Source organism: Conger conger, chromosome 10, assembly GCF_963514075.1.
Source record: "Conger conger chromosome 10, fConCon1.1, whole genome shotgun sequence".
Lineage (NCBI taxonomy): Eukaryota > Metazoa > Chordata > Actinopteri > Anguilliformes > Congridae > Conger > Conger conger.
In genome coordinates, this window is record NC_083769.1 from 48,938,905 (window position 1) to 48,953,468 (window position 14,564).

A 14,564-nucleotide genomic window follows, 5' to 3' on the forward strand; every position below is an offset into this window, starting at 1 on the left:
GTGTAAATAAGACTGCTTCGGAGTTGCTGTAAGGTGTATTTCTTCACTTTGAAGGAGGTATACTGATTCCGATAGGCTTCAAGTCTTTATGCTAAGCTAACACGTTATGCTAACATGGAAATTGAGCAAGTGAATGTACAAAAATGAAAATCGAACATCTTGTCTAAGTCCGGGTAAGGCGGAAAAAAAGGCATATTTCCCAAAATGTTGGTGTTTTTCCTTTAAGACGGGGATCCTCCATTTTTCTAAAGGGCCGATGTGGGTGCAGGCTTTTGTTCCAACGAAGCAGTTACACACCTGATTCTACTCATCAACCATTCATCTTTGCTAAGGACCTTGATTTGTAGAATCAGGTGTGTAACTGCTTGGTTGGAACAAAAGCCTGCTACAGGAGAGGTAAAATGCCGTCGTCTCAAATAAAAAAAAATGTCCTGAAACAGGTTTTTACAATGAAAGTTGGAAACAAAACTGAGCACTTTTCTTGCGAGTCATTTTGCGACTTAAACTAGGGGTGAAAAATGAATGAATTCGTTAACAATTTTGTGCTCACTCAAGGGCCAAGTCACTCAGTTTATTATAATAATAATTAAGTTATAAAGGACCTGAGGCAAATAGACGTGACTTGATCTGCTGAACATCTGTACGGTGTTCATTTTTATTTTTAATTCGTGTTTTCTCACCGTACCACATCACGTGCACCGCGAGGTCACGCTCACCTTCGCTACAGATGTACCGGGTCTGCCGGCGTTAACGGGCGGCAGGCCAGCCGTTTCTGGCACTTTGCGTCATTTAATCTACAATAACAGACCACATCTGCTGTGGACGACGGAGCCAGCCTCCGCCCTCTCTCCTTTCTCTGAGCTTCTATTAATAATCCCTCACTCTGGCGTGGCAGCTGACCAGGGGGTTGCTGGCGCACATCCAGACTATGCCCCTGGCCAGCTGTGCTCAACACCTCCCAGGGTCACTTTGGAAGCTCCCAAACCGCACCCCCTTCAGAACCGAAGCGGTGCATGCTGGGTGTGTACCATGAGGGTGTCATGCGAAAAGGGCGAGTAAGAATTAAATAAAATTTAAAAAAACACTCACTCTATTGGAGACCGACTGAAGGCCACAGGCATTTGCACTGTCTACGAAACTTCATAAGCTGTACTACACTGTCACGGCTAGTAATGGCAGGTCTTACACACACACACACACACACACACACACACACACACACGCACACACACACATACACACACACACGCACACACACTTATGCACCTGCACACACTCCCACACGTATACACTCACGCATGTATATATACACACACACACACTTATGCACCTGCACACACTCACGCATGTATACACACACACACACACACTTACGCTCCTGCACACACTCCCACACGTATACACTCGCGCATGTATACACACACACACACACACACACACCCTAAGAAATGACACCCACTGCTGTTTCAGGTGAAACGGTACTCCAGGGATCTCCTGTAGTAAATAACAACAAATTAAATAAAAATAAAGATGAACTTTAAAAAAAAATTTAAAAGGATAATTTGGAACTTTACATTAGAAAATATATATTTAATTTTTTCATCCCATGAATGTCTTTATAGCGGTCCTCATTCTCAGAGTTTGTTTTTGGGTTCTCTCACGTCCTGTGTACAAGGGGGTGGGGCCTCGGGACAGGGCGGCGGAGCGTGGGGCAGGACAGGGCGGGGGAGCATGGGGCAGGGCGGGGCTGCAGGGCAGGGCGGGGGAGCATGGGGCGGGGCGGGGCTGCAGGGCAGGGCGGGGGAGCATGGGGCGGGGCGGGGCTGCAGGGCAGGGCGGGGGAGCATGGGGCAGGGCGGGGGAGCATGGGGCGGGGCGGGGCTGCAGGGCAGGGCGGGGGAGCATGGGGCGGGGCAGGGCGGGGCTGCGGGGCAGGGCGGGGCTGCAGGGCGGGGCTGCGGGGCGGGGCTGCGGGGCGGGTCACCGGCAGGTGTGCACCTCCACCCTCCTGAGGCACTGCCTGCACCTGACGTAGCAGCACCAGTGGAACTTGCAGCCGCAGCGCTCCAGGAGCTGGGCCTGCCGGCTGTGGAAGCCCCGGCCGCAGCACAGGAGCTGGCAGCCGTCCACGGCCTTGGAGGTGAGGTTGCAGGCGCGCCCCTCCGTGCCCAGCACCCCGCTGCCCGCGTCCCGCTCGCAGAAGTCCAGACTGGGCTCCAGGTACACCAGGTCCTCCGGCGTGTGCGGCTTGAACTGCGGGTTCCTCGGCACCAGGGCCCGCGCCGACCCGATCCGGCGGGGCTCCACCTCCGTCGCCCCGTCGAACTTCTCCTTCAGCAGCACCCCCACCGCGCGGAAGGGCGGCATCGCCCTCCAGCACGTCCGCACCTCACAGGACCCCGACACGCCGTGACACTTACACTCCACACGCATCAGGCTCAGGACGGCCTGGAGAGAGCAGAGAGAGAGAGCAGGGGGGGAGCAGAGAGAGAGCAGAGAGACCAGGGAGAGACCAGGGGGAGAGCAGAGAGACAGAGAGCAGAGAGGCCAGGGGGAGAGCAGAGAGAGCAGAGAGACCAGGGGGAGAGCAGAGAGAGAGCAGAGAGGCCAGGGGGAGAGCAGAGAGAGAGAGCAGGGGGAGAGCAGAGAGAGAGACAGAGAGCAGAGAGAGAGATAGAGACCAGAGAGAGAGCAGAGAGACCAGGGGGAGAGCAGAGAGAGAGACAGAGAGCACAGAGAGAGAGCACAGAGAGAGAGCAGAAAGACCAGGGGAGAGCAGGGGGAGAGCAGAGAGAGAGACAGAGAGACCAGAGAGAGCAGAGAGACCAGGGGGAGAGCAGAGAGAGAGCAGAGAGCGAGACAGAGACCAGAGAGAGAGCAGAGAGAGAGAGCAGAGAGACCAGGGGGAGAGTAGAGAGAGAGACAGAGAGCACAGAGAGAGCAGAGAGACCAGGGAGAGCAGAGAGAGAGAGCAGGGGGAGAGCACGCTCAGTCCACCCTCTTCACATTGTACTTGGTATTTCACATGGTATTTCACATGGTATTAGGTTCCTCTTCTCAGCCAGGAATCATCAAATCACGCTCCTTGAGGTCCGAGAACTACTGGTTTTCCACCCTGCCTTTACCTGGGAGTCAGGTGTGAAGCCCTTGTCACCCCTGGTGCTAGTGCTCATATTGTTCAGGTGAATACATGGGGAGTGAGTGACTTTCCAGAATGAAAAACACTCGCTACAGAATGGCAACACTGCACTGGGTTAAAGAAATCACTTTCAACTGTTCTGCCAGCCATTAACAAGAATGTTTTCCATTTCTGATGTTTCAGTGGAGTGCCATTACTGATATTAAAGCTAAGAAACTCACTAGAAAAACCAGGGCTTTTAACTTCCCTGCTAAATATAAACTTCTCCTCAAACTGGCCTCTAAATATTAAATCTGACGTATGTATGTACAAGCAGACAATAATCTGTAATTTTATTATCTTGAGTGAAATTATTTACTACATTAAGCACATAATGTTCTCCTAATATACATGTATGTGGAAGTTATTTTCTTTCAGTGGCTAAAAATAATAGATTTATTTTTTGTATTATTGCTGAAGTCTCATACGTTATACCAGCGGATGTTTCAAACTGCAGTAATGGGTACTTAACTGAAGATGGATCAGCAGAGGTCATTACGGCACTGTAAGAGGGTACTTGAGTTAAAACATTCAGCCGGGGACGAGTCAGTCCCAGAATATGGCTGAAAACCTTCAGATTTATAACGCCGGATCGTTATTATGCTCTAATTTATCTGGAAGTGCAGTTCCTCTTTGCCCGTTTAATTCACTCTACTGCAGTGGTTATAAGCCCTGGTCTTACAGACCCATGGGGTCAGCCAGTTTTGGGTTTCTCCTTAATCCAGCCCCAGGAAACCGAGTGAGATGAGTTCACTGTGTAAACAGCTGCTTTTATTCATCAGTGCTGAGTAACAACCAAACCCAACACACCCTGCAGCTCTGCAGATCCACGGACACAGATCCCTGCTGTAAAATCCAGTTTTGACCAGAAATGACCAGCTACCAGCTGTTTCAAAACCTAGCTTGAGCTGGTCTGAACTGGTCAACCAGCTACCAGCTGTTTCAAAACATTGAGTCGTTTTTTTTTCAGCAAGGATCCCAAGGCCTAATATTGAGTATGCAAGTTGTGATCTACACTCAGTGGGCATTTTATTAGGTACACCAGCTTGTTAATTCAAATATTTAATCAACCAATCATGTGGCAGAAGCTAAATACATACTCATGCAGACGTGGTCTAGAGGTTCAGCTGTTATTCAGATCAAATGTCAGGATGGGAAAGATTTGTAATCTAAGTGATTGTTTGTGCCAGACAGGGTGGTTTGAATATCTCAGAAACTGCTGATCTCCTGGGATTTTCACACATAACAGTTTCTAGAGTTTGCAGAGAATGGTGCGAAAAACAAGCTCCTTGTTAATGAGAGACGTCAGAGGAGAATGGCCTGGCTGGTCAAAGCTGACAGTAATGCAAATAACCACACATTACAACAGTGATACGCAGAAGAGCATCTCCGTGTCAAACACACTGCGTCAAACCTCTTGAGTGGATAGGTTAGAGCAGCAGAAGACTTAATAAGTCTAAAAAAATAAGTCAAATACCTAATAAAGTGCTCACTGAGTGTAGGTGCCTCTGATTGGACATGGTTCTGGTAAGCTGGCGCCTGATTGGCTGAGCTGCCGGCGGGGGCTTGCTGATTGGCTCAGGGGCGGGTACGTACGTTCCGCCCCGCCTCGTTGTTGTGCAGGTTCATCAGCGCGCGGCCGGCGGCCGAACGCCGGCTCCTCTCCCGCACGTCCGCGAAGGAGGCGGAGAACGCCACGCCGTACGCCACGTTGTCTGAGCAGCCCGCCCACTGGAACCCTGCCGGGGAAAAACTACAGCACGTTACACTGCGGAACCCAGAAAAACTACAGCACGTTACACTGCCGAACACAGAAAAACTAGAGTACGTTACACTGCGGAACCCAGAAAAACTACAGCACGTTACACTGCAGAACCCAGAAAAACTAGAGTACGTTACACTGCAGAACCCAGAAAAACTAGAGCACGTTACTCTTCAGAACCCAGAAAAATGAGAGCACGTTACACTGCGGAACCAAGAAAAACTACAGCACGTTACACTGCAGAACCCAGAGAAACGAGAGCGCGCTACACTGCAGAACCCAGAGAAATGAGAGAGCGCTACACTGCAGAACCCAGAAAAACTACAGCATGTTACACTGCAGAACCCAGAAAAACGAGAGCATGTTACACTGCAGAACCCAGAAAAACTAGAGCATGTTACACTGCAGAACCCAGAAAAACTACAGCACGTTACACTGCAGAACCCGGAAAAACTAGAGCATGTTACACTGCAGAACCCAGAAAAACTACAGCACGTTACACTGCAGAACCCAGAAAAACGAGAGCGTGGTACACTGCAGAACCCAGAGAAACGAGAGCGCGTTACACTGCAGAACCTGGAAAAACTACAGCACGTTACACTGCAGAACCCAGAAAAACTAGAGCATGTTACACTGCAGAACCCAGAAAAACGAGAGCGTGGTACACTGCAGAACCCAGAGAAACGAGAGCGCGTTACACTGCAGAACCTGGAAAAACTACAGCACGTTACACTGCAGAACCCAGAAAAACTAGAGCATGTTACACTGCAGAACCCAGAAAAACAAGAGCGTGGTACACTGCAGAACCCAGAAAAACTAGAGCGTGTTACACTGCAGACCCAAAAAAAGTGTTTTAGCCTTATACCCCACTGCTGAAAAACACAGCTGGTAGTTGGTTGCCCAGTTCAGACGAGCTCCCAGGTCAACATGGTTTAGCAGGTCGGTCAGTTCACACCAGCTCCCAGCTTGACATGGTTTGACCAGCTCAAGCTATATTTCCGTTGACCAGCTACCACTCAGACAAGCTACCAGCACTAACTGGTAGACCAGTTCATACCTGGCTACACCAGCTTTAAGACCAGCTTGACCATGCTCAGTTTTTAACCTGGTGAAGCCGGCATAGTGACCTCACGGGGTCCCCTGGTGGATAAGCGCGGGACTCTGTCCTCACCCTCGGTGCCGGCCCCGCCCTGCACGCTCCGGTCACAGCCACACCTCTCCAGCTCCCCGCTGCTGCAGGCCCGCGTCACGGAGTACGCCAGGCTCGCCGCCGACACCGCGTACACGAAGGCCGCCTCCCGCGTGCCTGCGACACACACACACACACACACACACACACACACATGAGCCTCCCGCGTGCCTGCGAGACACACACACACACGCACACACACGCATGAGCCTCCCCTGTACCTGCGACATGGAGAAACACACACACACACACACACACACGCATGAGCCTCCCCTGTACCTGCGACATGGAGAAACACACACACACACACACACACACACACACACGCGCATGAGCCTCCCCTGTACCTGCAACATGGAGAAACACACACGCACGCACGCACACACACGCGCACACACACACACACACACGCATGAGCCTCCCTTGTGCCTGCGACATGGAGAAACACACACACACACACACACACACGCATGAGCTTCCCCTGTACCTGCGACATGGAGAAACACACACACACACACGCATGAGCCTCCCCTGTACCTGCGACATGGAGGAACACACACACACACATGCATGAGCCTCCCCTGTACCTGTGACATGGAGAAACACACACACGCACACACACACACACACACACACACGCATGAGCCTCCCCTGTACCTGTGACATGGAGAAACACACACGCACACACACACACACACACACACACACACACGCATGAGCCTCCCCTGTACCTGCGACATGGAGGAACACACACACACACATGCATGAGCCTCCCCTGTACCTGTGACATGGAGAAACACACACACGCACACACACACACACACACACACACGCATGAGCCTCCCCTGTACCTGTGACATGGAGAAACACACACGCACACACACACACACACACACACACACACACGCATGAGCCTCCCCTGTACCTGCAACATGGAGAAACACGCACACACACACACACACACACACACGCATGAGCCTCCCCTGTACCTGCGACATGGAGAAACACACACACACACACACGCATGAGCCTCCCTCGTACCTGCGAGACACACACACACACACACACACACACATGAGCCTCCCCTGTACCTGCGACATGGAGAAACACACACACACACACACACACACACGCATGAGCCTCCCTCGTACCTGCGAGACACACACACACACACACACATGAGCCTCCCCTGTACCTGCGACATGGAGAAACACACACACACACACACACACACACACAAGCCTCCCTCATACCTGTGATGCAGAGAAACACACACGCACACATGAGTACTGTTCTCAAAGACTGTGATTTGATATTCACTGATACACATTATCTTGCTCTTGATAAGAGTGTCTGGTTAATTCATAGAATCTGTCGCTTCTATGCTGTATACTGATCTCTCCAGCAGGGTGTGCTGTTGTTCTACCGATCACACATTGGTATGACACAGTTTTGTCCTTAAGCAGAGCAAACTTGCCTGACTGAATCAGTGTTTCCGTGCTTTTGTCACTAAATCTTCTGTTCATGATAATTATTCCAGATAAGACAATGTTGAGCTGCTCTATCCTTGTAACCTGCTGTTAGTACTGGGGGGGTATCCCACAAATATATACTGTGTTAGCTGTACCCGGTCCCTTCCAAAACTGGAACATGGACTGAACTAAATTTAGTATGATGGGTTTTACTCAGTGCAGTTATCCGGCTAACTCAGTCATCTTGCTTTGTGAAACAGGGCCCTGTTCTGGGTTTTACTCAGTGCAGTTATCCAGCTAACTCAGTAATCCTGCTTTGTGGGTTTTACTCAGTGCAGTTATCCAGCTAACTCAGTAATCCTGCTTTGTGGGTTTTACTCAGTGCAGTTATCCGGCTAACTCAGTAATCCTGCTTTGTGGGTTTTACTCAGTGCAGTTATCCGGCTAACTCAGTGGCCCTGCTTTGTGGGTTTTACTCAGTGCAGTTATCCAGCTAACTCAGTGGCCCTGCTTGGTGAGATGACGTTTGCGTTGTTGCGGTTGTAACTGCAGGTAGTCACGGTGATGCTGCAGAGCTGCAGTTCCCGGCGTGGCCCTGCAGGGGGTGCTGCTCTCACCCTGAGAGGCCACGCGGCCGAACAGGGGCGGGGTGTCCAGGGTGGAGCAGTTCCAGCGGCGGTGTCGGAACTGGTGCTGGCACTCCTGGATGGCGAGCTGGGCACCGCGGCGCACGGAGTCCATCACCTCCACACTGGCCCTGCACACCTGCACCTGCCTCTGGATCAGGCCCTTCAGACGCTCACAGCCCTCCTCCTCTGTGATACTGCCCAGGGAGGAGAGCTTCGCCAGGTACCTGCAGGTACACACACACACCGTTATACACACACACACACACACACACACACACCGTTATACACACACACACACATACACACACACCGTTATACACACACACACACACACACACACCGTTACACACACACACACACACCGTTATACACACACACACACACATACACACACACACACACCGTTATACACACACACATACACACACACACACACACACATACACACACACATACCGTTATACACACACACACACACACACACATACACACACACACAGAGCTACAGCTTAGCCAGGTACCTGCAGGGAAACACACACACACACTGTTATACACACACACACACATACACACACACACACCGTTATACACACACACACACAGAGCTACAGCTTAGCCAGGTACCTGCAGGGAAACACACACACACAGTTATAAACACACACACCGTTATACACACACACACACACACACACACACACCGTTATACACACACACACACACACACACAGGTACAGATTAGACAGGTACCTGCACACACACACACACACACCATTATACTCACACACACAGAGCTACAGCTTCACCAGGTACCTGCACACACACACACCTACAACTTAGCCAAGTACCTGAAGGGACACACACACACACACACAGTGTATTTAAAATCCCTGGGTGATAAACTTATTCCGGGTTTCGAGTGTATTAGTAAGCTCATTTCTCAGGAAGGAAACCTACTTTTTCGCAGGTCCGACAGACAATATTACACTTATGTAAATGTAGTGATTAAAATGGGCTTATTCACATTCTGGGTGAAACTGTACAGCAGGGCTGAATGACTACTGTTTTCCACCCTCCCTTTACCTGGGAGTCAGGTGTGTTCACCCTCCCTTTACCTGGGAGTCAGGTGTGTTCACCCTCCCTTTACCTGGGAGTCAGGTGTGTTCACCCTCCCTTTACCTGGGAGTCAGGTGTGTTCACCCTCCCTTTACCTGGGAGTCAGGTGTGATCACCCTCCCTTTACCTGGGAGTCAGGTGTGTTCACCCTCCCTTTACCTGGGAGTCAGGTGTGTTCACCCTCCCCTTACCTGGGAGTCAGGTGTGTTCACCCTCCCTTTACCTGGGAGTCAGGTGTGTTCACCCTCCCTTTACCTGGGAGTCAGGTGTGTTCACCCTCCCTTTACCTGGGAGTCAGGTGTGAAGACAGTCTGGCCAATTAGTAGCACTAATCTACCAACCGATTGTTATGTAATGTTTTGCATTGTAAAAATATCTAACCAATAATCAATAACACTTGCTTATAGTAGCCAATCCAGCACACACCATTATGTTATTTCACCCAACAGAACATTAAAAAACTTCAAGCAATTTTATTTGGCTTTGCTCGCTTGCTAACTAATAATAACCAAACGATTACTATCATTATTTATATAGGCATGTCATGTCTACAGCCAAAAAAGTACATAATATAAAATATTTGTATCATTTAATGTGCAAACTCTGCACAATTTTTTTTATTGTACCCTGCCAAGTCTGTGCTGTTAATGAGATGACTCTCTAGCATCCATTAGTGCACATTTCATTTATCTGGTCTGTCTCATAGTGCATCATTTGCCAGATTGCTTGTGGAATACAGAACGAGCCATCTCACCGATTCCTCATGTCCTGAAGCAGAGCAAACTTGCGTGACTGAATCAGGCATGCAAACCATGCTCAGTGGCTGGAGCTCATTACAGAAACCCTGGACATGTTTACCTGTAGACATTCTACTTCGTTTTCATATCAATACTTATTTGAATTAATTGCCTATTTGTCGATATTATGTACACTGGACAAAAAAAGGGTTCCACGGCTTGTCTCCATAGAGGAACCCTTTTCTGTTCTTTATAGAACCCTCTATCATAGGTGTGATGTGCGAACGCTCTCAGACTAGGAACCATTTTGCCCGACAAATGTTCCTTTTGCAACCTTTTCTTCTGCAAGTGTATGTGCTTAACTGGACGTTCCCAGAATTTAATGTAAATGTTCCCAGTGTGTGTATTCGTTCAGTTCCCTGGATGGCCCTTTGACATTATCTTTAAGTCACACAGAATACGGCCATGTTGGCCTTGGAACATTATTCAGTTTGTTGTTCCAGTTAAAACAGAGCTGGCAGCTATCTAGTCTGACAATGGTAAATGGTTGGCATTTATATAGCACCGTTATCCAAAGCACTGTACAATTGATGCTTCTCATTCATCCATTCATACACACACACTCACACACACCAACGGCAATTGGCTGCCATGCAAGGCACCGACCAGCTCGTCAGGAGCATTTGCGGGTGAGGTGTCTTGCTCAGGGACACTTCGACGCACCCAGTGTGGGATTGAACCGGCAACCCTCCGCCTGAGCCAATGAGACGACTGCTCTTACCGCCTGAGCCAATGATATGACTGCTCTTACCGCCTGAGCCAATGAGACGACTGCTCTTACCGCCTGAGCCAATGAGACGACTGCTCTTACTGCCTGAGACAATGAGACAACTGCTCTTACCGCCTGAGCCAATGAGACGACTGCTCTTACCGCCTGAGCAAATGAGACAACTGCTCTTACCGCCTGAGCCAATGAGACGACTGTTGTAACCTCCTGAGCCAATGAGACGACCGTTCTAACCTCCTGAGCCAATGAGACGACTGCTCTAACCTCCTGAGCCAATGAGACGACTGTTCTAACCTCCTGAGCCAATGAGACGACCGTTCTAACCTCCTGAGCCAATGAGACGACCGCTCTAACCTCCTGAGCCAATGACACTCCCATGCGACAGCAGAAGCTCACGTTGCTCACGATGATGAGTCATGAGGAGTCCCACACACACTGCGCTTCTGAGATCAAAACATGTGATTTACCCACAATTCCTTTCAGTCTGCTAGTCATCAACACCCTCCGCCTCCTTTCTCCCTATATCAAGAGTTAAGAGATCGGGATGATGACAACCTCAAAGGGCCCGGGGTTAAGTGGACTGAAGGAAAGAAAAATGTTCGATTTCCTTCCGAAAAACCGGTACGAGCCAAAAAATGTCCTTTACGGAAAAGTTTATGTTTGGGAGAGTCTGGGAGGAGGCCAGCGTGATTTAGGACAGCCGTGGATGTAGAGCGCTCGCTGACCTGAGGGTCTCGTCTCCCAGAGTGCCCCTGTCAGAGAGAGGCATCCTGGGACATCTCTAACGCGGCGGAGACACGTACCAGCTGTGTGCTGTTTGCTGACGAGCCAGAGAAACAGGAAGTGAGTGGAGAAACTGCGTCCAATTGGATGCTGTAGCCCTCAGAACAGGAAGTAAGCAGGGAAACTACATCCCATTGGATGCTGTAGCCCTCAGAACAGGACGTAAGCAGGGAAACTACATCCCATTGGATGCTGTAGACCTCAAAACAGGAAGTAAGCAGGGAAACTACATCCCATTGGATGCTGTAGCCCTCAGAGCTGGAAGTCCTCTTAATGGTTTTTGTCACAGTCTCAAAAAGGATGTGTTTTTGTGTTACTATACTTTTGTGTTACTTTCAACACATTTTGTGTTATAAATGTCCAATTTATGTGTTATAAAGGGAGACTTTTAAACACAGACTGTGAGGAAATATGTGGTTTTCAACTCATCTGTGTATGAGAGTGTACCAAACATTTAATGACCAAACAGGCTGTGAAGAAATCATTGGCAGGGATTCAAAGTTTTGATTTAATGCTTTTCATCACGTATGGCACATACATGGGCAAATACGATGGGATACGCTCTGGAAAGATAAGACTTTGAATTGACTTTTTCTTGGAAAGAAAACAACCAATGGGTTTTTATATTCTAGAATGTTCTTCTCTGGCCAAGCCAATCACCCACCCTGAATCCAATTCAATATGCGTTTTGCTTGCTGAAGATACAATGACTGCAAATATTCCCCAAAACAGACAGGAACGTGCCTGGCCCCTGGGCTGATACTCACCACCTGGGCCTCAGACTTCAGGCCGTCATCCAGTACAAGGATTTCAGTAGAGTCGGGTGTGTAACTGCATGGTTGATCAGTAGAGTCAGGTGTGTAACTGCATGGTTGATCAGTAGAGTCAGGTGTGTAACTGCATGGTTGATCAGTAGAGTCAGGTGTGTAACTGCTTAGTCAGTAGAGTCAGGTGTGTAACTGCATGGTTGATCAGTGGAGTCAGGTGTGTAACTGCATGGTTGGTCAGTAGAGTCAGGTGTGTAACTGCATGGTTGGTCAGTAGAGTCAGGTGTGTAACTGCTTGGTTGATCAGTAGAGTCAGGTGTGTAACTGCTTGGTTGATCAGTAGAGTCAGGTGTGTAACTGCATGGTTGATCAGTAGAGTCAGGTGTGTAACTGCATGGTTGATCAGTAGAGTCAGGTGTGTAACTGCATGGTTGATCAGTAGAGTCAGGTGTGTAACTGCATGGTTGATCAGTAGAGTCAGGTGTGTAACTGCATGGTTGATCAGTAGAGTCAGGTGTGTAACTGCATGGTTGATCAGTAGAGTCAGGTGTGTAACTGCATGGTTGGAACAAAAGCCTGCGCCCACTCTGGCCCTTTCTGGGTAAGATTGAGTATCCCTGCTGTAATCAATGACGGAAAGAGAACATCCGCTCACAGTAAAGCAAGAATCAGTCTGACTGGCAATCTATTGACCAGGGAGGCAGGGCTTCAAATCTCAATAACTATCTATAATAACATCTGCACATAAACAGAGACTCCATCCTGAATACTACGTGCGTGATTATGTCCAGAAGAGGGAATAAAACAAAGAAATGTAAACAAAATAATAATTGGGATTATTAAATTCAATAATATTTCATTCCTAAGAATGACAGGTGCTGTATGTAGTGTGAGACTTGTCGGTCGTCACGCCCCCTAGTGCCAGAGCTCGACATTGCAGGAGTCTCTCATTCAGAAGCTTCATCTCTACAGCTTCTGGAAAGCTCACTAATTGGTTTCCGGCAATCTGATTGGGTCGAGCAAGTATTTTGTGTACTTGCAAGTAACTGTAATCAGTAAGCGAACTGTAATCAGAGGTAACGAATTGCTCAAAGTCATATAATTCATGCAACAATGCCGGCGAAATCAATTCAGAAGTAGATCAATAAGTACAAAAAAAAAGCAATACAAGATCAATTTTAAAACTCCGACGTCATTTACATCACCTCGTCACCGTGAACCATATATACACAGATGTCTTGAGCATGACTACTGGTCCTTGTAAGCAGGTTACGTTCTCGTTCTAAGATATGCGGAACATGGTAGACTATAAAGTCAGTAAATTCAGATTTTACGCACGCGTAAAACAACGAAATTGCAGGCTACTTAAATTACACATTTTGGGACTATGCAACTTCTAAACTATACAGAACGCATTGAAAATCAAGTGTTGTTTTTCTATTTTTCTATTTTGTATACAAATGATGAATATAAAGAACATTAAAGGACGCACAGAATTGAAACACTCACTGCAGTAATGCACAATAATTTCAACAGTTCTTTTAAGTTTAAAGGGGCAAACGAGGCAATGAGGTTTAGTCATTGAGTTGAATCGCAGCTAGCATTAAACAAAAATAAAACTAAAGAGAGATAGGAGCGTAAGAATTCGTACACTTACAGCCAGTTGCTCGCATTCGCGGAGAAGAGCGCTAAAATGATCATCAGCAGAGACTTTAACACGCAGTCCGGTGTCATCTTGAGCAGCAGACTCCCAAAGCGCGTGCGATCCGCAACTGAGGTCGTTTTCTCACGGCGAAGATCAGTTCATCCTCTTAAAAAACCCAATTAATCCATCCCCAATCAAAGATGCATAAGTCCTGCAACCGGAGTGGTCCTTCGCTCTCCCAGTCAAAAAGAAGCCAACTTTACGCAATCCACAAGATGACCCACCTCGCGCTGTCTAATTTTCTTACCCAATCGATAGATTTACTTCAGTTCTGTCATGTCTTTTTGTGTATAATTAATATATGGACTCGAGTCTTATCTTTAATCGCATGCTCCGGTCCTTTTGGCTAACTTTATGTTGAGCAGTTTGGTCTCCCGGGCTTTTACCTGGTACATTATCTCTCGTCTCGAGCCACCCTCGTTGCTGTAGTAACGTCGCAGAA

At 48.5% G+C, this 14,564-nt stretch overlaps 1 protein-coding gene across 1 annotated transcript; it reads right to left on the reverse strand.

Moving 5' to 3' along the window:
• Positions 1 to 1,980: 1,980 nt before the first annotated feature.
• On the reverse strand, positions 1,981 to 14,347 carry LOC133138228 (protein Wnt-4-like). Its single transcript, XM_061256811.1, has 5 exons — positions 14,075 to 14,347; positions 8,219 to 8,454; positions 6,127 to 6,246; positions 4,775 to 4,929; positions 1,981 to 2,448 (listed from the first exon to the last, which is right to left on the reverse strand). Exons 1-5 carry the CDS (start codon positions 14,149 to 14,151, stop codon positions 1,981 to 1,983), a joined length of 1,056 nt encoding a protein of 351 aa, XP_061112795.1. The 5' UTR covers positions 14,152 to 14,347.
• Positions 14,348 to 14,564: the final 217 nt, after the last annotated feature.